Source organism: Netta rufina (genome assembly GCF_964035555.1).
Source record: "Netta rufina genome assembly, chromosome: 6".
NCBI classification, from domain to species: Eukaryota; Metazoa; Chordata; class Aves; order Anseriformes; family Anatidae; genus Netta; species Netta rufina.
In genome coordinates, this window is record NC_140129.1 from 9,369,579 (window position 1) to 9,393,963 (window position 24,385).

Here is a 24,385-nt window from a genome sequence, read left to right on the forward strand (position 1 = left end):
TGCCAAATACCACAGCTTGTAAGTGTCCTACATGTAGGCTGGAAATACTAAACAAGGTCCCCAACCTATTTTAAATCCCCCTGTAAAGGCAGGGACTTAAATAATCTACCCAGGACCAAGCCTTCATCACTTACAGCATAAACTTAGGTGTTTTATTTGTTTGTTTGTTTGGTTTTTTAAGTAAAAAAAACCTACCACACCAAACACTTACCTCAGACAGCTGGCTAAGTGAAAATGATTCATTCTTCACTGGTAACATTAGCACAGACTTCATCTTTTCACTCTCTGCATAGTCCACAGGCCGCAGACCAAATATATTACTGGCAAAACAAGCACAGATGGGTTTAAGTAAATAAAATGTGACTTGATTCTTAACTAACTGGGCACATTAGCTGGGTAGCTTCCCCACCACCACTTTCTTATTAATATGTAATTTCAGCTAAAAAAACACAAAGCTTCAAATAAGAACTGCATCCAAGACAGATGGATACTGAATTACAAGCTGCTGCATTCAGCTGAGGAATAAGGGACGTTCAGAGCACTGTGTTAAGTAAACCACAGTCCTTGTTACACTCTTTAGAGATGCATTGATACCATCCACAAGACCCAGAAATTTCAGCTTTAATCTTCTCATTGGCATCACAGAATGAAGAAAGCGCGTTTTTGGCTTACCCCTTTGCCATCAAAGAAATATCAGAAGATTCTTCCAACTGTGCTAAACACTGGAGCTTGATGCAGTTATGCTTTTATGGGAAAAGCTATCTGCATTCTTCTTGGGAGCTGGAACTCCCTCCTACTTTCAGAATTTGAGTAAGCACCTTATTTTCCTTAGCATGCTGGTCCACAGAACACATTACAGCCAATTCATTCAAATTTGACTTGGTTTGGTAATTTTGTTGAAAACTATCCATCCTGTGTGGCATCTCGATTATTAGATATGCTTCAAGACCCCTTCCCTCCCACATTCTTCTACCATCACTCAGACATGATTTGCTATAAACACAACACCAAGCACATGCAGGGCTTCCATCTCCTCTTCACATGACGTTGCAGCTGCAGGACAGTAGCAAGCAGAGGGAAGTATGAAACCAGTGTAACTGTTGTTAACAAACAATCCTCTGCCAGCACTTCTGGGAGCTATCCTGCTTGCTTTGCCCTTTACAGGAATAATGCCTATTCTAGCTGATCCTCTTCTCCCCACCTCATGTAGCTCTGGCTCTTAAAAGGCACAAGAAGAGCTCATTATGAAGGGGAAGCTTGTCACAAGAACAAAGCCCCGGCTCGGTACCTGAAACCTGGCAAGCTTCCTCATCAAATGATGAAACATTTAAAGAGGTCAGCAAACTGCTGCATCTTTGAAGTGCTGGCTCTCAGCGAGCCACGTGTTCCCACGCAGAGTGAGAATCCAGGAGGATTTACAGGGAATCCCACGTAAGGCCGTAACCCAAGGCAGCCCCAACAGAAGCTCGGATCATTGAAGTCTCCACCCTGACTCAGCTGGGAGGCTTTGGCCAGTGCACAGCTAAGAGCTGGGTCTGACCCCAGCTCCTTTCCGTGCTCCTGGCTGAGCACAGCTTGCTAACAGAAGCTCTTGGGAACACTACAATCCACAGAAATCCCACACAGGAGATTCTGGTATTTTACAATTTCTCCTTTCACATCATTGCCAAAGTTGAGCTCTCTGGTGTTAATAATGAGCAAAGAGCCAGCCTAATACAAATTCTGCAGACTAAAAGATAATTGGTTAAAGCTCAGCCCAGGCCTGGGAGTTGTAGCCCATTAAATATTGTCATGCTGTTCCTGCTTTGCCATGCATCATCAGGATAGCTTTTGCCTTTTCTTTAAATAAGGGTCACATTCCACTCAGACTGCTGTAGGACAGCTCCTCTGAACAATGCTTCCAGAGAAACAACAGCGGCACGTACGCTGAAGTCATCTTTAGGCTAGATGGCTGACCTTCCACTGGGAAAAAAGTGGGAGGGAGAAGAAACCACAGCATGTTAGTTGGAGAGATTTGGGGGTGTCCTCCCCTAACGTTACAGTAAGATCCTTGACCACTGAAAAAACACTTCATGAATGCTTACCTTCAGGCCAACGCAATTAAATATACATGTTAACATTCAACAAATATGTTTTGCTAATTAAACTGCACAACCAGGAGCCCAAGCTACTCTCCTTCTATTCACTTAACTGTTTCTTCATCTCTCCTTTCCCAGGTTTCAGAACATTTTAATCTCTTCTTACCAGAGCACTGCAGAATGCTGTCCTGTCACTTTGCAGCAAAGAACTACCGGCTGGTCACAGGATGTTAAGGTCACACGCTTAAAGTGAACCGTGACAAGCCTGTGAGATCACATCTGAAAAAAATGCACAACAGCCCAAGCAATGGGCTTAAGTGTTGTGGATATCTGTATCAAAGCAGCTTGCTGACCTTAAAGAAAGAGAAGAAAGGGGAGCCGAAAAGTGAGAAGTTCTTTTACAAAATAAAACTAAGATGAGGAGCACATCCAGACAACAGATTTCAAGTATGGTATTGTTTTAATCCATGCCTCCTGTTCAAAGAGGACAAAAAACATTGATCTTTTTTACTTCGGCACCCACTAACCACCCAAGAAGTGATCATAAGCAGAAAGAAAATAGCTCTCTGTTCAGCTGGTACAATTACTGATGTACCTAAGGAACCCTTTTTAATATGGTAGGAACATACGTTGGTTCTTAAACCTATGAGCAGGTTTGGCAAAAAAGATGTGCTCAAATCTGTCTTTATTCAACACCAAGCTGAAGAATGAGACCCTCCACCTTGTTCAGGAGTAAAAAATTGATCCAATTCGTGAAGTAAAAGCGAGTGGCAAACACATTAGGTCCATTCTGTCACAGAAACAGCTTTTTTTTTTTTTTCCTACAAATATCAGTACCTGCTTATCTCTCCCTAATCTAGGTCTGGGTTTGTTGAGAATGGGTCCAGTCCATGTGGCCACTGAGCAGGACGAGTCCCACCCTCAGAGGGAAGAGGGCCAATTGCGTCTCTAAGACAGAAATAAACACCTCTGGTGCTTATGCCAGAATACAAGGTCTCCAAGGCATACTTCTTTCTACCAGAGTGTAAGCGGGCTTCCTATAAGTTGATTTAAACATTCAAGGGTCAGATGTATCCTTTGATGCAAACATTCTCTTATTAGTCACTCATCAAGGCAGCGAATAGTCAGCAGAGGGCTCTCAGGGCTAGAACAAATTCCCATCAAAGAGTGGGATATCTGTGCTGAGAACAAAGAGGAGCCCAACGAAGAGCAACTCAATATCAGTTGCTGAGCATGACTTAGTTGAGATGACAGGTGATATCTTAAGGACTGACAGATCAAAGAACTTTCTATGAGAAGCTTTAAAAATGGGATTCGGTTCAAGGTGCAACACTGCTGAAGTCTTAGCTGGAAAGTCCACAGAGCTGAATTGCTGTAGTCAAAAAGAAAGGCGAGTTACCTTCTAAATGTTTCAGGAAGCTTTCAGGAAACAAGTGACCACAAGCAAGCAATCACTATGTAATACTTCATAATCACGAGTTTTTAGCTGCTACACTTTGACACCAAATATTATTTGCTGTTCCACAGCTGAGCAAAGCCCAGGCTTTATCCCAGCCCCAGAGGAGAGCTCAGTACTGAAGGGAAGCCCTGCAGCCAGGTGCCAGCATAGCCCCAAAAACACCAATCCCCATGGGGAAATCTGATCAGTTTTGGTCTCCCACGTCAGCATTCACATCTGAGTGGGTAAATTAGCAAAAAAAATTTGATTCTGACAAAAGGAAAAATGAAGTCATGTAGCCAGAAAGCCCATCTTACACATCCAAACAGGGCTAGGGTTTCCAATTAACCTGCTCTCAGCAGGAGGCTCCAATCTTGCACGTAGCCAGTGAAGTCCCTGCACTGTCCTGACCAAGAAAAAGCAAAGTTATGTGTCATGGGTCCAACAGCTCCTGGAATTACTCTCAGGTTTTAATAGCTTTTACCTCTCTGCCATTCATAATTGGGGACTGCAGTCTATCCCTAAGCACTCCCACAGGCTTATTGAGAATCAGATTCAACTATTCAAAGACAGCTAACATCTTAAAAAATAGGGCAACAACAGTTTTTACTAATGCTAAACTTATTGTGCATGAAGAACTGGCAAGATAGCCCATTTGAGTGAAAGCATTTAGGAAGTACTGTGAAATTGCAAATGCACAGATCTAATTTTTCAAATCACTTGGCTTGCTGTGAAGCAAGGAAAAAAGACAGAAGTTGAGAGAGTGAGCACATGAAAAAAGCTATAAAAATATAAATTAGCTATGTGTAGGAGATTAACTTACAAAAATTAACTAGACCAGCGGGACAATTAATAGGTCCACTGGTCCATATAATATTTTTCATTTGCAGTTCATGTCTTTCCCAGTCAGTGAAAACTTCGACTGGTAAATGAAGTGCCACAACTACTAAACCTTACAGATTTCCAAAAAGTTATTTTGCCAAGGAACACTGAAATCCTAGGATAGCTTTCTGGAAAGAAGCGTACCTCTCACCTGTTTTCTCTTAGTCCAAAAGACACGCAGCTGCTCCATATGATATGGTTCCTTCTCATATTAATATACAAGGGAGAGGAAGAGACTGGACTGAGGTACATTCAGAATGAGATGCTCTGGATATGTCTGCAAACCTGGCCACCTAAATCTGAAGTAGCAAAGCCTCAGCTCTCTGATGGCTAGGCTTGTGCTGCTATCTGTGTGCTTCATGAATTGAGGCACGTGGAAAAGCAGCTGTGTTTGCTCCCAGGCAAATCTTACATCCCTCTACAGCCCAGTAGATCTTACCTGCCTTGAGGCCTGCAGTTAAACACCATCCAACTTTACAATAATATTTTATCTTGCACAATCAAGCATCACAGTAAAATTCAAAACTACTGCTCTAAGCAGGCTATTTAACATAAGCTTTGCTTTTATTCCAATAGATTAACTCCCCAGCACACGGGGGACATTAAAGCACAACTGAGTTATTTCTACGGTCAAAACAGCTGCAAGACATCAGCCACTTGTGGGGAGTTTGATGTTATATATCCCAGATAACATCTGAATACATTTATCATGCTCACAATTTACTCAGGTTAGCTAAAGAAAGAGAGTAACCACAGTGAAATACTCAAATGCTCCCTCCCCTCCCCCGCAAGGTAATGAATCACTATAATATGCTAGGGTAAAGAGGGCCCTCTCCTGGGCTGAAAGTTAGCTTACCGAGCACCTGGGGAGCCCACGCAACGACCAAAATGAACTTCATAAAAAGACTTAATGCAAAGATTTAGTAGTTCAGCAAAATTTGTTTGGGATAGTCCTAGCTTACAGACTGCATGCCTTTAAAGTTAAGGCACTCCTCAATTACACTCCTAAGTAAAACAAATGTTTGAGAGCGCCTGCAAGTTCTGCTCATCACTGCTCAACTTCCACTTTAAAGATCCTACAGTCAGAACATGGAAATCGTTAAACCCTATATGAAGTACAAAGAGGCCAGGTATAACTAATCATCCCCAAAAGACCAATATTTGCATTATCTGCAGCGATCACCCTGTTATCGCCTCCTGTTTTCACAGCTGTGGTCTGCAGGTCTCAGGGATCCAGGAAAACACTCTGAAGAAAAGCAAGCTTCTTGTCAGAGTTGTGACTTCATTATAAGGATTCCTGCATCCACTAGGAAAAAAAAAAAAAACTTCTATACTGAAGAGGTTTCAAATCCACTTACCTAGACAAATCCAACCACTGTTTAATTAGTACTATACCTTCCAGAGTCACTGGCAGGAAAAAAACACTAAGATTTGCAAAGTCATGGTCCTGGCAAGGATCAGAGCCCAATTTGTTGAAAACTAGCAGGGCTCTGTCAAACAGGGAGGCATAAAACATTTTCAGAAGGCTCAGCCATGTTGTTCTTACTTATATTGTTTCTTGATAACATTTGAAAGAGGTCAGTAAAACCTTACTATTCAAGCCTGAACACTTCACTTTTAGATCCCTTCTTCTTTATGTCTCTCATGCTCTCTGTAAAATAGAAAAAGCATCCTCACCTCATCACTACAGTAGGAACATGCACACTAACACTTCAGCAAGGGAGAGAGAATCTTCTACAGAAGATCTGGAGGCCTCACTTTTTCCAGAGGAGGGCGGACTGGATTTTTGCCAAAGGAATGAAACAGATCAAGGAAGACTAGACATGTTCCCCAAAAGATTTTAAGAAAAAAAAACATAAATATATATATTTATAAACACCACATGGTAGAGATTCCAAGCACCCTGGAGATTAAGTCAAGAACACTGCATATTTAGAAGTGGGTAAGAAGCCATTTGTGATGCTTAAAAGTACTGCAAGCAGCAGCTAGTTGCAAGCTGTGACCTACCCTGTGTCACGCTGTTTTAATACACAACTAAATATTACCTATATCCAGGGAAAGCCAAGCTAGAATTTAAGATTTACATAAATCTTTCTGTCCATGATTAAAAAGCTCCTGTTTCAATAGAAGGTCATGTTTGCTAATGCAGAATGAGCTGAAATAGGCTCGGCTTCATCTCAGTTTGTCTAAGCACATGTGGTAGAGGCTAAGGCTAAGATGAGAGCTGAAAAGCCCACTGCTGGCATTTGGAGTCTCTGCCACGCCAATCCTCCATGCGTAAGTCCTGTCAAAAGCCTGCAAAGCTGGTGTCTGTGCTGCACTTTCAAACACCAGGCAGACAAGTGGGAAGCACCACCCAACTGGAGGCTAATACTCAAGTGGTTTGAAAATGAGTTTCTGAAGTTGTCAGCTTAAGGCGTAATGTGGTGGTCTTTGTTGTTCAAGAACAAAGTGAAGATGAACAACTGAACCTTGTTTTACTTGTTCACAGCTTTGGTGGTTTACTTTGTGTGGGGTTTTTCCCTTCTCTTCTCCAACTCCCATGTTTTCAAGACCAGGATTGTTTTTGCAAACCCTGCGCTTTTCCTCAGAATACCTCCGTTCTGCGATCTTTGAGAGTGAATATTGTGAGTTGAAGTGATTAAGCTGAACGTGTTTATGTTCCTTTATGCTCCTGGCAAGGAAATTCTTGTCATGCAAGACTTCATCCTGTCTTGTTACTTTATACACACACGCCCCTATTGACATGTGTTAGACTCAATTTTTATATATAAAGCTCCTGGCATAACAGCAACACTACAACACCTAAAACTACATTTAGCACCTGATATAATAAGAGTTTGCAGGGTTATTCCTTACCTAACATACACTTTAGCACTTCCTATACATAAATGCCAAAATCTTCAGCAGGAATATCAACACAGATTCACTGCGAATGTGCCTAAGCCTTTTAGGAATTAGGAAGCGTATCAAGGATTAGTGCTTTGAAATGACAAAAAAAAAAAAAAAAAAGAAGAAAAAAACCTTCACAAACCTCAGTTTGTCTATGCCACTTAACAAGTTAAAAGGGACCGGACTGAAACACCTTCTGCTAGCACGTAGTGTAAGGAAAGTAAAAGAGAAAAACAGCTGTAGCAGTTCAAAGCTCATATAGTTCAGCATCCCGTATCTGACAGTAGCTGTAACAAGATGCCAACAGAAAAGGGTGAAAATTGGGTAAATATGTTTTGTTACTTTCCTACTTTGGTCTCCAATTCTCCAGCTACTTATGACACTCTCAGAAAAGCTTCAGGCAAAGTTCAAATGGAAACACCTACCTTGAAAAGGGGGATACAAGCATAACAGAACACGCATTTTACACCACCACCACCACTTCTAATAATCACATTTATTACTAGCTTTGCTTCTTATTTACTTAACACACACCCTAGAGGCTGCAGATGGTGCCCCAGCTAAAGTAACTTTTCACATCTACTTACACTGCATCGCGGGAGGCCCCGTGCAGAAGCAGCAGCTCAGCAATGCTCACGTGCCCGTTCTTGACAGCATCGTGCAGGGGCGAGTCGTTCTGATAGCCCGTGGTGTTCACCAGTGCTTTGTGTTGCAGCAGCAGCTCCACCACCTCTTTGTGCCCGTGGTTACACGCCTCGTGCTAGGAGGGGAAGGCCACGAGCAGTAAGGAGAGCAAACTCAAGCGGAACACAGTTCAGAGCAGGTACCTCTGTCACACCAGCCAATGCATCCAGACACCTCTCAGCAGAAGGCCAGGGAAGACAAGGCAAGGATTCTGCATTACGTTCCCGACACGAATTAACCTTGAAACCTGGCACTAACAGCAAGCCTAGAGAGGAGCTGAACAAAGGCCAACTGTGTGCAAATTAGACCAGAGAGAACAAAGCCTCCCTGCTTACAGACTCACTCAAAAGTACTCCTTGGGAGAGAAAGAAGTCATCACCGAAAAAAACTTATTTACTTTAATTCAAGTATGCAATACTTTTTCATTCAACCACTTCATATATTTCCTAAATCGTAAAGGAAAACACCAAGGGCATCAAGAACCCATAAAACATCTAAAATTATCTACAGTTGATCCTTTTGTAGTTAGCATAGTTACATTTTCTGCATTTGCAGAATCTCAGGCAGATTTGTTGGCACGTTCTAACCTAGCAAAGGAGAGGTGGATTTGGCAGATCAATAGTTGCTAATAATAAGGTTTTACACTTTATCATTTCTCCACCTTGCACAATTCTTTGTCAGGTAAGTGCGTATAAAGGGAAGCAAAATATGAGAGTAGGGAGGGAATTAAAAGGGAGAGGGGGACAGATGGCAAGAAGTCTACAACTCACCAGCGGTGTCCAGCCAGCATTGTCCTTAACATTGGGATCTGCCCCGTTTTTCAGCAGCTGTTCAACAGCTCCTAGGTCACCCTGCAAAATTGAGAAATAATGGTTATCATTAAAAGGTAAGGAAGATACAGAACTGGAAGATGCAGAACTGTTGTCTCTGTGTAAGTCTACCTGCAATAAAAACACAATGGTGTAAGTCTTCCATTTGGGAATTGTCAGGGTAACAAAACCTCAACTGGTTTGGAACCACTATTTCTCATTGCTGCTCATTTAAAAGCACCTACTTACTTAACACAAATATTTTAAAACTAAAAATCAGGTGCATAAGAGTCCGAACTCAGAATACTGAAATGGGCAGGTTTGTGCTGATTACTATCCACACACTAGAATTGACTGCAAGGTTAAGATCAGGAAGGTTTATTCAGAAGTTGCTTCTCATTCCAACTGGATGTTTTGTCTTTTACATCTAAATAACTGTCTAGAAAATGCATAGATAAAATAGATTAATAAGCCTGACAAGCTGCTAGAAATTTTTCCCCACAAGTCAAAAGAAAAAGGATTTCTATTTTACACTAAAATTACTACCCACGTTGAATCTTCCAGAAACTTTCTCTGACAGTTACTCTAAAAAGCGGTTTTCGTTTGATTTTTGGAAAAAAAAAAAAGCCACATTCAGGTTTTACTATAAGCAAGAAAATGTATGTGGAAAATACAAGAAACTGATGCAGAGATTATAGAAAAAGGAAAGAGGCCAAGCAGAAATAAGATGAAGGAAGCAACTGGGGAGAATTTGTGAATGTGAGGCTTTGATGTTCCTAAAGGCAAGCAGAAAACAAAGTTAGCGATAAGATTGGATCGTGTACAGGTGCAACTATAAATAGGCAAGGAGAAGCCTCCTGCAGAAGCTGAGGCAAGGAAATCTCTGCAGTGCAGGTCTTAAAGCAAGAAAAGAGTTCATTCCGTAATACAGAGTTCTGTGTCCTCATGCAGTGGCAAGTCAAGGGATCCCTGTTATTCCACAGCATACCTTAGGAAGAAAGGAGAAAATAATAAATTAAACCTTAAATACAACAAAAATAAATTTAATCCCATTTTTTGTTACCAAGAAACAAGGCTGATAAATAGAATAGCTTTAATCTGTGCTCCTTAGAGAAAATATTAAGTCATCAAACTCTGCTCAACAGAAATAAATCCAGCAAGCAACAAATGTAAACTCCAAATTCACCAAAAAAAAAAGCTGGCTTTAAACTGTCAAGCAAATTAACACATGAGGGAAGCCTCGTGCATTATATTCACAGCCTGGATGTCCCAGCAAAACATTCCATTTCAGAGCAATTAAAGCATGTGCTGCTGCTAGAGTACTTTATGGTTGCAAGGTAACAGACACGCATCAAGTCTCGATAGTTATTCAGAAGCAGCTAAGACAGTGATCAGCATCAGATCTTCTCCTACAGAGAGAAGATACAATTATCTATAATAAGCGAGATCTGAGCTTATCATTTAAAGTTAAGTTTGCAAACACGTTCGGCAAGGGTTTGACATTTCAACAGTACTCCTTTAGAGCAGGAAGCATAGCTAATAATTTGTGTGGGCACTGGCGTATCAGAGCTTTTCAGAAGAGCAATGTAAATGTTGATTTGTAAAGCATCACTGGAGTTTTATCAAAGGAAGCGTCGCTGGCGTGGACAACAGTACAGCATCTGCAGAACGAAAACCAGGTCTAAGACAAAATTAGGAGACTGGCATTTTGCTGTTACAGAAGAAAAATCTGTCATTGCCTCGGGTGGAAATTGAAGCTGCTCTCCGCAAGTGGCACTGCACAACCAGAGGGGCAGCAGGGACGGGAAGCTCTCAGTGCAGCCCATCAGGATTACAAGTGGCACGTTAAGAACATCGTTCAGAGCCTCAAAATTAAAAGAAACACAGCCAGAAATTAAGTGTTAAACACACATCTATGCCATATGCTAGGAGGACATGCCTTCATCCCCTAAGAAGCTCTCCAGTTGGATATTATATCGTGAGTATTAAGCTAAAAACCAGGCAGGCAATTTCAAAAAGCAGATCCTTAGCAGATCTGCTTCGTGTTAGAGCCCTGCCAGCAAGGAGGGTCACCGGCACCTGACGGCGATCCCAAGAGTACCAGTGACCCCTTGGCACGCTGACCAGGTCTATCAAAGTTGGCAGAATTTCTTGCATGTGTAAAGTCAGTCCGTGTTTTGCACAATTTTAAACGCGAGAGGATAAGCATCCAGGAGGGCTAAGTCCCAGCTGCAAATGCCAACATACCAGACTTCTTTCCTCCCCAAGCAGGAAAGCAGAAGAGACTCCACCAATCCCCAGCTATCGCTTTGAGATATCCAGTTCAAAAATGCTTCCTAAAATTATGCTCCGACTAATATTGAAATGGATTTTGTCCATGCTCCCGTGAGTTTCCTTATCCCAGCAAGACAAGTCAGAGCCCTAACAACACCAGATAGCAGTAAGAGAAGCCTAAGAGCTTGTCTTGGCAGTCCGTAGCAAGAGTGGAAACAATTGGAGATGCTGCTTCTTCTAAAGTTGTCCAGAGGACAAACACCACGTAGAAGAATGCTATCTGGAACAGTTCTTGTTTTTAAATCTCATTATCGATGAATTACAACCAGCTTCTGAAGAGGCTGGAACCACCGCAGAATGTAGAATTATTTGCTTGGAAGCAGTAAAGCAAAGGACATTTGAAGCTCGTAACCAACCTTATGTACAGTGACAACAAAACAACACAGTGGGTTGGCTCTTCCTCTGCTCCAGCTTAAGGGAGCTCTGAAAATCTCAGAAGCTGGAAAGGCAGTGGGGCCATCTGTTGGCAGGTCTAGAAGACAGCGTGGCATTAATCTGCACAGAGAAAGGTGTTTACACAGCTTTAAAAGCACGCCCCCTCCCAGGGAGAGTCCAGCTCCTGCAGATGCTGATGGCAGAAGTCCAGGAAACGCGGCTTGGACCAGGTTTTGTTCCCCAAAAGTCACCTTTAAATTAAGTTCCTGAAAATATTCTACCAGTTCAAAGAAGAGACCCAAAGAATTAGGGCAGTAGATGAAGGCAGCTAAAAAGCTGCACCACATCAACCGAGTGCTTCTCCCTTTGTTTGCAAAGGTAAATGAGAAACTTCAAGCTTTAGGTCAAACAAATGAGAAAAAACTCCTTTCAAACCCAAATACATTTGCTTGTTAGGATATGGCACAGCAGGAGGAAAACTAGGTTATTTACAGCTCACGCTAAGTGGTTAAAGAGGACAAAAAGTGAATTACAGAGTAATTGTGAATGCTCCGACTGTTTCCAGGAAACAGGGAGCTTCTCACCTCAGATTTAGAGAAATTATTTCTCTATCCATGACGGGAGCAACCGTAAAGGCAATCTGGTTATAAGAGGAAAGATACTGAGAGGAAGATGTCTGCTGGCCTGGGAGCCTGGAACATCCTTGAGACATGCAGCTGGCATCCTCCAAGTGCAGCTGGGTACCTGAGAACCTGAAACATTCTGAAACGCCCTTGATAAGCTCAAAAAAGCTACACTAATCAGCAGCAGCAGCAGCTGAAAAAACAGAAGTAAGAATCAGACTGGGAAGGCAAAAACTGATCTAAGAAAATACAAACCCAACAACATCTACTGGCTGCTCCAGGTGGAAAAACAGAAGTCAGCAACAGGCTGCTGCTGTCCTGTACACCCCTTAGGTCCCTAAAAATATACAAGTAACTGTCTACCAAAAGCGGAGCATCTCACTAAGAGCTTTCCCTGCAAGAACCTCTCCAAACGAGGTCTCCTGGACAGCCGAGGATGCCTGGCTGACACCAGACCCCGTGAGGCAGCTCATCACTGAACCAAACTTCAGCCCACTGTCACTGACCCTGCTCCTGGGAGCGGTTTGGTCAGAACTGTGCCAGTAGCACTTTGAAATAATTGGCACCACGTTTACATACCCACGTGTGAGATGTGTGCGTGGCTGGTACCAAAAGCAAGGGATTGCACAGCTGGCTCGGGCAGCGATACCTGGAAAAGGATCCCAGCCGATGCTCACGACACCTCCCTTCGAGCTCTGATGTGCTGTGACACAGCCAGTAACAAAGCAATAAAAAGGAAGAACAGCCTCCCAGGCTCGCAAGGAATTATCTAATAGTTATTGCAGCGCTAAGTATAATGGATATGAAGGGTCCAGCAGTGCGGGCTGACCACGGGTGAAGCCTCCTGAAATCCCTCCCAGCCAGAGCTGCCAGATCTAAAGGGCTCCCGGAGCAGGAGGCAACCACAACTGGTCCTTCTGGCTGGAAACAAAAGCCAAAACCTTCTCCCAGCCAGCCTGGTGCCCTCTTCCCTCCCCATTCATCCCTGCCCAGCCCCAGCGACCCCACTTGGGCTGGGCAGAAGAAAGGCAGCCAGCACCAAGACCCGAAATGCTGTACCAAAGTACAAAAAAATTGATTTCTGCACTAAATTTAAGACTCTGTACTAACTAGCTAAATCACACTGTGCTGCAATTAATTGTCACGTGTGTAAGAGCTGACACTGCGAACAACTCATTATTTTATTGGGGAAAAAACACTGTTATAGGGAAGGGCTGATGGGGACAACTTCCCACCAGTTTAGAATATTAGGAGTGCAGGAGGTCACGTTTTGCATCCTTCCTAATTGGAAGTTTTTACCTTTAATGACCATGGAGAAAGATGAACACGACTGCTGTCTGCTGTGGGAAGAGAGGCATTTATTTCAAGTTATTAGGGTAACTGCGTGGAGCCCACCCATGCTGGAATCTTTCTCGAGAACCATTCTGGTTTCGCCGAGCTTCTCACTTCGGTAAGAGTAGCAAATGGGGACAATCCCTCAGCACTGGTTGAAACAGCACAATACACTTAATTTTAATGCCCCATAACGTTGTTAATTATCTTTTAAGGAAGAAAAAAGTTGATGAGCTTTCGTTACATTCAGAGTATTAGACCCTAACAGCTAATGAAAATGGTACAGATATTTATTTTTCTAATTAATTGAGTCCTAGAGAATAAGACTGTTTCACTTTGGGGATGGGTTGGCTGTTTTAAGACTGTTTCTCACTACACACAGGGAAAAATATTGCTGGCTGTGGAAACAAGGAGAAAAATCCACCTGTAGCACAACTGGAAGAGAAATACAGAAAAACTTCTGGAAACCAAAGATCTGACAGGGCTATTTTTAAAGGCACAATGGGAATATACATACAGGATAAAACCCAGTATTTTCAAGACCAGCTTCTTTGAGAACACATTCATCAGCCCTAGCACTTGTTACGTGTAATAGCAAGGCTCCTGCACCTAGCAATCTAGCAACACACGGCTTATAATGAAGATACTTGCATGCAATAAGAGGTTTTCTTGCAATTGGCACACGCTCCCAGCAGATTCGTGGTGATGAGCCACTATTACCTATTCACTGCTGTGCAAAGTAAAAATTAGCAAACTCCATCATGAGTAGTTCTCTGAAAAGACCCAGTCCTCACGTCTCCTCATCCGTATTACCTCCTTTTACAGACAAGGAGCTGAGGTTCACACAGCAAAAGAGCTTTCTCAGTTGCATCAAAAGTTTAGTAGCTGGAAACTGACACAAGGAAATTAAGACCAAAACCAAAGGACCACTCTCCTCACCTTATTTTTACTAGATTTAAAGGGATATGGTAACTTTGGGATCACTCCAGAGCCCTAGTTAGTTAACCATGCCTTTACCAAAGAGCATCTCAGTACAAACAAAGGAGCTTTACACAGCTGAGCCAGTGAGGAACAGAAACTACTTCTCCTCTTGCTCAACGATTGAAAACGTTAAAAAAGAAACCCAAATGAATTCACCCACAGGACTGAAAATAGCATTTATTCAGGTGCCTGCCCACCCCACTGCCTCCAGCACAGCTGGAGCTCAGCGTTTCAGCCCACTGAGGCAGAATGTAGCCCTGCACTGGTCCCGAGAGGCTACACTACCAACCTTGGCCAGCTGTACCATGTTTATTTGTCTCTACAGCACCAACTGCCTAATTTTTCCTCCTTTATCTTCAAAACGCTCTGCAATGCAAAGCCTGGCACGTCACTCTACCCCGAGTCTCACAGCAGGCTGCAGCGATGTTCTCCTTTCTGGGATGAGGAACTTGTGTGCCACAGAAGGATGGGGCGTGCTGCTGGAAGACACACCTGTGTGAAGACTTGTCAAGGCAGCTCAGCTTTTGCAACCAGTCGTGATGGAATTCTTTAGAAATTCCCAGAAAGTTGGGGAAGAATAATTTGTAAACAGTGCTTTAATAAAGAGGAATACAGAAGCCTTATGAAGAGAGGTGGCAAGATCTATCCTTTAAAGCTCTTGAGTCCTATGAGGACAATGTTTCATTTTCTCCTCCCTAATTCAGTATTAATGGCATCGAGTAAGAGATTTGAACTCAACTCAGCCCAGCTGCCACTTCCATTTAAAAAGGTCTCATGTGCAGCAGGAGTGGCTTATTAGAGTGCCTTTGAAAGAGGACACAGTTATTTATCAAGAACAGCCTTTGTCTCGACAAATAGAAGTGCTGTATAAATGTCAGGACGCTTATAGGTGAATCAATTCTCCCAGCACAGGCAGTTTATTAACAAGACGCTATTTCTATATTGTGATTTAGCACAAAGTACATTCAAATTGCCAGAATACAAATTCTTTGAGATGCCCTCGCAGAAAAGAGCTGCCATATTAATGCGTTTGATGAGTCTGACTGTAAGCTTTCAGCTTACCCCACGTGTGTGTAGCTTTTAAGCAGTAAGAGGGAAGGCTAACCCTTAAAAAGGGCAAAGCCCGCTGTGTTTTATCCCAGCAGAACTTGGCTAGGCCAATAACTCGCAGCGAGGTGAGATGCAGGTGTCACTGAATAACATTGATCCTACACAAAAGCAAAGTCTCCTGAGAATATCTCAGCTCTGCTCGTGCTCCCTCTCCCTTGTGAGGACAGCACAGGGCTTAGCATGGAAATCCCGTGGTGCCATTTTTTGAGCCTTCTGAGCTGCCACCTACCGTCAGATGGGGATCTCAGTGATTACAAAAGACTTACTGAAATTGCACGGTCATCTTCATGTCAGTAATTCAAATCCTGCCCTGACGGACTTACCAGGTCAAGTTAAACCGACCGAGATCACTCAGGGAGATCTGGAGTTCCTAGTAATACTCCTTTCAAAAGGTCACAGAGACCCTTTCCCAGCACAGGAAGCCACAACATTGGAATGCGTATCGCTTCCCAGAGCCCAAAGGCAGAACTGACACTGTGATACACTGAGATATTCTCCAGTATGACAACTTCGATCATTCCAACAGCCATTTCTTTCTGAAGGCACAGAAAGAGGTTGCAGGCTCCTCACTAAACACAAAGACCCCAGAGTGAGCTTTCCCCACAATGCCAGGACGCAGTGAAGTGGTTTTCAGGCTATTTTTAAATACAACACCATCTTTTTAGACCCATTTAGAGCTGAGACAAGATGACAGCCCTACCTTGATGGAAGCGACGTGGAGCAAAGTCTCTCCTTTGTAATTCCTTCGGGCAACAGCATTAGCTCCACCAGGGGACTTGAACACAGAAGGACTGTGTGGTGTTCCTACTTGATTACACGCCTTGGAAGTGGAGGGAGTAGAGGGAGATTTGGGAAACAAAGGACTATTCATTGCTGCAGAGCTTCTCGTCTTCATCGCAGTGCCAGCGAGCTTTGATCCAGAGGAGGAAACCTGAACGGGTGTCTTGGGTTCAGTCGCCTGGGAGATGGGGCTGCCCTGAGGCGACTCCTCCAAGCGAGCTGCCTGCCTGCTTGCGCTCCCACTGCTGCTCCCCTCAGCTCTTCGGCACCTTTTAGTCTGAGATGAAACTGGGAGGCTGGATTGCTCCCTTCCACGTTTCAAAGGTGTAGTTTCATTTGCTATCGACAGGGATTCCTCCGCAGCACAAGTTTTTTCCTTGCTGACATGTGCAGGACAGGCATCCAAGCTGTTCTCTTTCTCCTCTGAGGATTTTACCTCTGGTGAAATTTCTAATTTCTCCACATTTGTGCTGGAGTCAGCTTCCTTTAGAGGCTCCTGTGGAAGCGTCTCTTCAGGGCTATCAGGCTCTGGAGTGCACAGGACGACTGGCTGGCTACAAATGGTCACACACTTTTCCTTGGAAGTCTTCTCCTCAGCTCCTCCTTTCTGCTCAGGTTTCCCTAAGCCCCACACTTTGTTGATGTCTGCTAGACGTTTTTTCTTCATCTTCTTACTCTGCCTCTGCGCTGGCTTTTTTGTTGGCTTGGGTTTTTCGTGAGGAGGGGAAGGAAAGAAATGATAAGCCGAAGATGGGTCTTGGCAAGGGCCATCGCCTTTAGTCTTAGGCTGACCCTTGTTCAGGATGCACCGAATCTTCCTGCTTCTCGGGCTGAACCACATTTTTATCTGTTCCTTCTTACTCTTGTTCCCAGAGTCAGAGCCTGTTGGTGTGGACATACATTCTGTTGAATCTAAGCGGAGAAAGGAAGAGGAAAAATAATTGAGAGTACTCTTCAGCAGAACACCTCGAAGGAAGAAAAGAGATCAGAATAACAACAACCATGAGAGCCTATGACATATTAGTAAATAGAACCTCTGATTGCCTTCATTTCTTCTGAAGACACGCAATGGCTTGCAAACAACTGGCACTGCCAGCAGAAGAAGAAAAAAAACACTGGAGTTTGGGGATCCCAGTGCAGCTAGAGCTATCTGCTGGGCAGGCGAGCATCCAGGCAGAGAAATGCCATCAGCTCTCTGGGTTCAGAGGGCAGCACGTGCACACGGGATTTCTGACCAGATTGTACAGAGGAGAGAAGCTGCTTCCCCCCCCCAAGCAGTCTTTGGCAGCAGGTTTAACAAAGTAGCCTCTGCACATATACAAGAGCACAGAAACAATTTTCTAAAGAGATATTACAGTTCATCTGAAGAAAAACACAAAGAGTAACTGTAATCAATCAAAACCAAAATGCTTATACCAGTGTTAAACGTTCCTGACAAAGGTTGGATAATTCTACAGATGCAGCAGGTGAGTCAGAGGAATACACAAAACCTACAAGTAATTTGTCCTCTCGTTTCAGCCCTTACTTCTTGGTAGTAAATAGCTCCAAGTAATTTTTTTATTTTTTTTTTTTTATGATCTCAAGCACTTTAAAAATATGCAATAGAACAGTTTCATAAGCCACACTGCACAGCATATAGCAAATCAATAGCCAAGATGACAAAGGAACACCCTGTACATGAAGCAGCAGCTGAGACCAAGGGCTACAGACGTCCCTCAGTGGCCACCGAATCACAAAATCACCTTCACACATGGAGCAGATTGTCCCTGAGCCTTCTTTTCTCCAGGCTGAACAGCCCCAGCTCGCTCAGCCTCTCCTCCAGGAGAGCTGCTCCAGTCCCTTCATCATTTCTGCAGCCCTTCGCTGGGCTTACTCCTGGAGCTCCAGGTCTCTCCTGTACCAGGACGCCAAGACAGGGCACAGCACGCTCACATTTTTCTTTGAAAGGAACATTTCAAGGTTAAACGTTTCCTCATTTTTGATTTAAACTAACTTACTTACCCATTGAATTAAAATAGGTTCCGAGGCACAAGAAGATTTAGCTAGAGGGATATGCAAGGCATCAGACCAAAAGTGTCTTTAAGAATAGAGCTTGAGGCAAGCTAATCAATCATTTAGTTATTTAACAAAAAACACACCGTACAGGCAAGATAATTGCCAAGTACAGAACTGCAGCTATTTGCTTTTCCTTCAGGGCTGGGCTTGGTGCAAGCAGAATAAAAGGACTGAAATGGAGGCTGAAATCTCATAACTCGCCAGCCTTCAGGAAGATATCATATCCAATTTCATTCTGACAATAACATCAGGGAAAAAAAAAAGAGCTTGATTGCAAACGGATGCAAAATATAAGACAGTTACTATTTACTTGTCTTGCCTGCACTGTTTACACAACCAGCGATTCCCTTCTAAAATATTTACCTTGCTAGGACTATCAGTCATCTCCAAGTAAGGAGCAAGAATGAAATCAGCCTGCAAAAGTAATTTGTCCGACAATTTGGTGATGGCCAGAATTCTTTTTGATGTGTAGAGCACACTAAGACTTGAAAGTCAAGAGACAAATGCAATCAAAGGCGCTGTCCTTCAGATGTAGGATCTAAAGCAGCGTAACACAATTAAGTATTTACACTGGAAGCTCTGTATATGCCACTTCTGGCAGCCAGAAAGCTTGTGAAAAAATCAACCATGAGGGTTCTTAAATGGATCTGCTCATTACTGGTTGCTCAGCAGGGACTTACCAGCCAGGTTACTAAAATCCTGCTGAAAATACACCAAATAAATGCTTTTCTGGGATTATTTTTCCTCACATGCAACCACTTGCCATGGAAAAGAACAGGGGAAGCACTCGGGAACATGCCTAAAAGGCCATCCAGACTGCAAAGATCTCCCTGCACGCATCCAGAGGCTGGCTGTGCAAACCTAGGGAAACTCCTGCTACTTCTGCCAGGATGTTTGATGTCTCCAAAGGGAATAAGGACAAACAGTAGATCTGCCCTCCCTGAAAATCCTGTCCTTCAAGGGACTCTGAGCCGGGAGAGAAAAAGGCAGTGCTGAGAAACTAAAAGGAAGCTGTTACAGTTTAATATGTAAATGTTCATTTATATAAAGAGGGCATTATCTGGTAGCTAAGTGCGCTCAGTTCAACTACCTTCAGAGAAAATTGCTCGTAGAAAAATTGATCCAAAGGAATTCTTTCCTGTCTCCAAGTTGGAAGCCAATCAACGGAGCCTGCATCTCAACAGGGATGAAAAAGTGACTGTGGATGATTAAGATTTAATTGGCTTATTAATACATAACAAGTTTCCCCATAAATTTATTTTTAGAGATTCATTGAGACAAGGTAAATCAGTGGAGCATGACTTACTAATTCTCTATTTTAAGCATTTGCACTGGTGTAAAGAGTATCCACAATAGCAGTATCAGAGCCAGCCTAAAAAAAAATGCAATTTATTTACTTACCAATGGCTACACATTAACCATAACATCCATATACACTCTATTAACTAAATGCTTTCTAAATTAGGCTTCTTTGCACACAACAAACACAAGTTTCTTAATGCTAACAGTTAATAGAATTCAATTTCTTGAGTATTGAAAGGGCTGAGAGTAGACAAAAAATAGGAGATGTGCGGTGCCTTGCAACTGGAGAACTACATTTCCAAGTTTTGCTGTAGTGCAATAACAGACTAGAGCAGGAAAAAAGGAGCAATTAGAAAATGTGGTTTAGCTATCATTAATCTGCATCAAAGGAATATAATGATGCACATTGTGTGCCTTTCAAATTATTCTCTATTATGGGTTTCAGAACAGAAGTTGAGAAATCTCTTTGACAAACTAGTCCCTTATTAAAAATCAAAGGGAAGTGCTTTGGTACCATCTGTGCAACATTAGTGCCTTCACTGAAGAATGATTATTTTGCAAGTTAAGTATTCAACACGGGGGGGAGGGGAAGGGGGGAGGGAGAAATTCCAGCTATTCAAAAAACTCAGCTTTAGCTATTATGAAAAATGTCACAGCACACATGAAATGCAGTGCAGTCCCTTACAACAGGAGTTCAGCGTCCTCCCCTCCACATCAGGAACTGAGAAACTCAACTGTGATACTATAAAGGCTAATCAAAAGTGAATTTCTCCTCCTGTCCACAGGCATCAACACAAGCTTCAGAAGATTTGACCAACACCTGCGAAGTTCTAGCTGTGTACGAGAAGAGGATGGGGGGAAAGAAAAATAACACGCTTTGTGACTGTTGGAGTGAGGCAGATGACATTATAAAGAATGAAGTAAAATCACCTCCAAGTGGTTGTTGGGATAATTTACGGCAATTTCTTTCTAAAGAATACCACCCAAACATCTGAGGAATTTAGAAACTCGTTTTCAAGAGCATCTGTCAATGAACCGCCTTCACCTCTAGTATGCTAGATACTATGTCCATGATTCAACAAGTTCTTACTAATTACCCACCGTAATTACTGTAATTTTATATATTGTAGAGTAAATGCAAGGAGTAAGTTTCACTTGAAAAGGAAATCAGAAATAGTGGGGGGAAAGCCTTGCAAATTCTGCAGGAAGGTAGACAAGAGAGTGAAATAATCTAAAGATTAATGTTTTTTCCTCCTCCCAAAGGAGATGGGGACACTTCTACCCTGCACAAGATTAGAAGTGGAATAATACCTATATTATTAATACTGATCATCAGCTGTTACAAAAATAACCACGCTCTCAGGAGAAAGATGCTATCATCTCCCTGCTAGAAAGTTTGGAGACATCTGCAAAATGTGTAAGTGATAAGCCACAGAGTACTTCCACACGTTGGAGGTTTTAATCAAACATGTTCTTAGTTCTATAAAATGAAGCATTTTTGATACTTTCCTGCCCAGACTAAAAAAAAATACAAAAAAAAAAAAAAAAAAAAACAACACCCTTCCAATTTGGAACTTATTCTGAGATAAACAAACCATGAATTAAAAGATTACTTCTCCATCTGATGTTGCCACAACTGACTACGTGTTGTTGCCAGCAAGGTTCCTTTCAACATACATTTCATTGGGGTATTTTTCACATAAGGTAGGAAACTTCTTTAGAAAAATTGAGCTTTAAAAAAAAAAAAATACAACAACAAAAAATAGATTTTCTCTATTAAAACCAGCAATTAAGAACTGTATGAATGAAACTTTGGACAGCAAGACATGCCCGTGCAGATTTACCAGCCTAATTTGAGCTGGTATGCTTGGCATGCTGTAGCTAATTGCTTGCATGTCCAAGGCTGTTTCAACATGAAGTAACACAAATTTGTTTGTGTTTGTCCAGCACTGAAATGAAACTGGAAGATTCAAACACATCTCATCAAAAATGGTGACAAAGTCCTAAACCACTCTGTCAACATTCACAATGGCACCTCTCCCAATCTGGTTTAAGCCCTTCCTCCTCTGTCTAGAGGAAGAGAACGCTGCTTAGGCTGAAATGCTGGCCTTGCTAATAAAAATATAACGATATCAACAATGGTTTCCAAAGCTGGTGCATTTGAAGTGTGTGGAATGAATGCTTGTTCCATAATAAAGGCACAAAATAAAGAGCCAACACAATGCCTTGCCACAGACCTTGGTCCATGTAAGTTTCTCAACCTTGGTCCTTGCATCTCTCAATGCTTCAAACATCCAGGGTTAGACAGAGAAGAAGCATTCCCTTTTCTCCTGTCTTTTGTGTTGTTTATCAACACCAAGGCTTTGTTAGCATGTTATTCTAGCTCAGCTGAGAAAAAAATAAATAATAATAGTAATAATAACTTTAAGCAACAGAAGACTGTCCAATCCTGACTTTATTTTCTCACCTGTAAGTCCACCAACAAAAGTCCCAGGGAAAAAATTCCCCTTCTGTTGTGGTTGGTTGGTTGGTTTCTGTGGTTGTGAGGATTTTAATTATTTATTAAGCTAGCCTGCCTCCAAAAATCTTAGTGGCTTTTGCTGAATTGGCACCTATGGAGCTGTTATCCCATCAGCCACAATTCTCAAGATGTCTTGGACTTGGCAACATTAGAGCTAAGGGCTGGGGTGCAGATATCCCACCTATGAAACCAGCTGGATTCCCACCATCCTTGTAAAGGTACAGAGGCAGACAGCGAGAAGGGCAGGCTGCTCTTCTTACCTTGCTACATGCTACGGGTCTAACATCTCTAATGAATTAATTAATTTTCAGACTCAGCATTTGCTACTGATAGTTTGAGTTTATTTTCTAGCCAATTCCAGGTCCCTTCTATTTGCCAGTTCCTCTCCAGTGATCCCCCAACAGTATTCTGGAGTGTCACCTCTTGTGATTCCCTTTAAAAGGGAAGCATGAGCTGCTTTGTGCAAACTGTCCTGAGTCAATTGCTGCTGCTTTTTTACAACAACCAAAAAAAGCTGTCCTTATCCCACCTTACCCCAGCAGAGCACCAGGTGAGATCTCTCTTAACATACACCATGGAACCAGCTGCGTACATGGATTTTTACACTTGAAGTGTTCAATGTGTGAGCTTAAATCTATCCATTCCAGCCATAGCAGTTCTGTGCATTTCTGAAGACAACACACAGTGGCCTCCAAGAACAGTCTTCTCGGATTAAAAAAAAGGTTAGCGTGACTCATTTTCCTCAGAAACTTCAGTGTCAACAACGTTCTCAGACAAATGCCTCTAGAAAAGCTACAATTGTCTCAAAACTAGACACGTAAATACACAAAACAGAAAAAACAAACGTATGAAGAGATCCCTATTTCAACTCCTTTTCAACTGCTTCATTTCCTTTTCTCCATAGAAGGATTGTTTTGTTTTTTTTTAGTGTGCCTCTTTGACTGGAAGATAAAAATACAATTTCTGACCTTCTAACAGAAGGAGAGAAGAAAACATCGTTGACGGGAACATAGCAAAAGTAGTGCTGTAAGAACTTGAAAGCAGCTTCTGAACAAGAAAAGCCCCGATTCTCCAAACTCAAACATATTTCACATTGTATATATTAAGTTCAAGACATACGTCTATGGGAAGTGACAGATTTGCCAGAGATACGAGTGACAAAACTTCCTAAAGGATTTGCTCTCAGAAACCTGAAGCTACAGCATCCTGTGATTTGCCATAGTACGAGACAACTGATTGTTGTTAGAGCTGTGCTCATTTACCTGTGTCTGAACCATTCACGGCAATGAAGTTGGGAGATTTTTCCCCTTATCCTCACTACAAAACATCCAGAAGACCACTGATGTTAATACAGGGCAAAGACTAAGTACGATACAGAGCTCCCACATGAGCTCATAATTTTAGCTCCAAATAAAACGCTTGTAAGCTTCCATTTTGAGCCAGCCTTTAAGTCACAATAAAAATTGTGATATCGTGTTAAGGAACGATAAAAGGGCCTCATCTTGCTCTGTGCTTTAGCCACACCACACAAAGCTTGTTTTCGAAGAGCTATGGGACTGAATGCATTATTTAACTTGTAGCACAGTGAAATTTCAGACCAATTTGTAAGAGTTACTCCAGCCATAAGTTCTGCAAAACGTCTAAACAGTATCAATAATCGTAACAGGCTGTATGTTAAATGCTGCATTTTAGCATTACAAATAGCTCTTCTCAGAGATTCTCCTGCAGCTAGATTTTCAACAAGCCTTCACCACTTAAAATGTTTCCCTGAAATCCCATTTAAGCTATCATCTACAGTTTTCTATGCTCCGGAAGATTTTATATCTCTATAAAATGTATTCCTATGCAGTTGGACATCAGCTTCCAGTCTCAACACTTCAATCTATTTTGATGCCAATAATGAGCTACATCGTTATTGAACACGAAGGTGCTGATGGGATTAGACTTAGAAAAAGAATCCTTTATTTAGACAAACACATTAGGAAGCAACAATGAAGAAAGAATTACTTTCTCTGCATCTGACAGCTAAATGAATGTTTTCTAAAACTTGGTATTACATAAAATGCTCCTCTCTGGGCTTATAGAAGAGACACATTCACCTACGCTCGTTTCACTTCATTTTTCCCTACTTTCACAATCAGCCTGAAATTTGATAGAGATGAATTCCCGGAGCACAATCTCTGCAATCT

General features: G+C 42.3%; 1 protein-coding gene across 1 annotated transcript in view; it reads right to left on the reverse strand.

Annotated features, from left to right (window-relative positions):
* Positions 1-24,385, reverse strand: part of BARD1 (BRCA1 associated RING domain 1) — a gene marked incomplete at both ends in the record, with an annotated part of 42,624 nt that overhangs the window by 13,902 nt on the left and 4,337 nt on the right. Inside the window, 4 exons of the mRNA XM_084289403.1 lie at positions 212-320; positions 7,878-8,050; positions 8,745-8,825; positions 16,239-17,230. Of these exons, the coding sequence (XP_084145529.1) occupies positions 212-320; positions 7,878-8,050; positions 8,745-8,825; positions 16,239-17,230 (1,355 nt within the window). The remainder of the gene's footprint in view (positions 1-211; positions 321-7,877; positions 8,051-8,744; positions 8,826-16,238; positions 17,231-24,385) is intronic.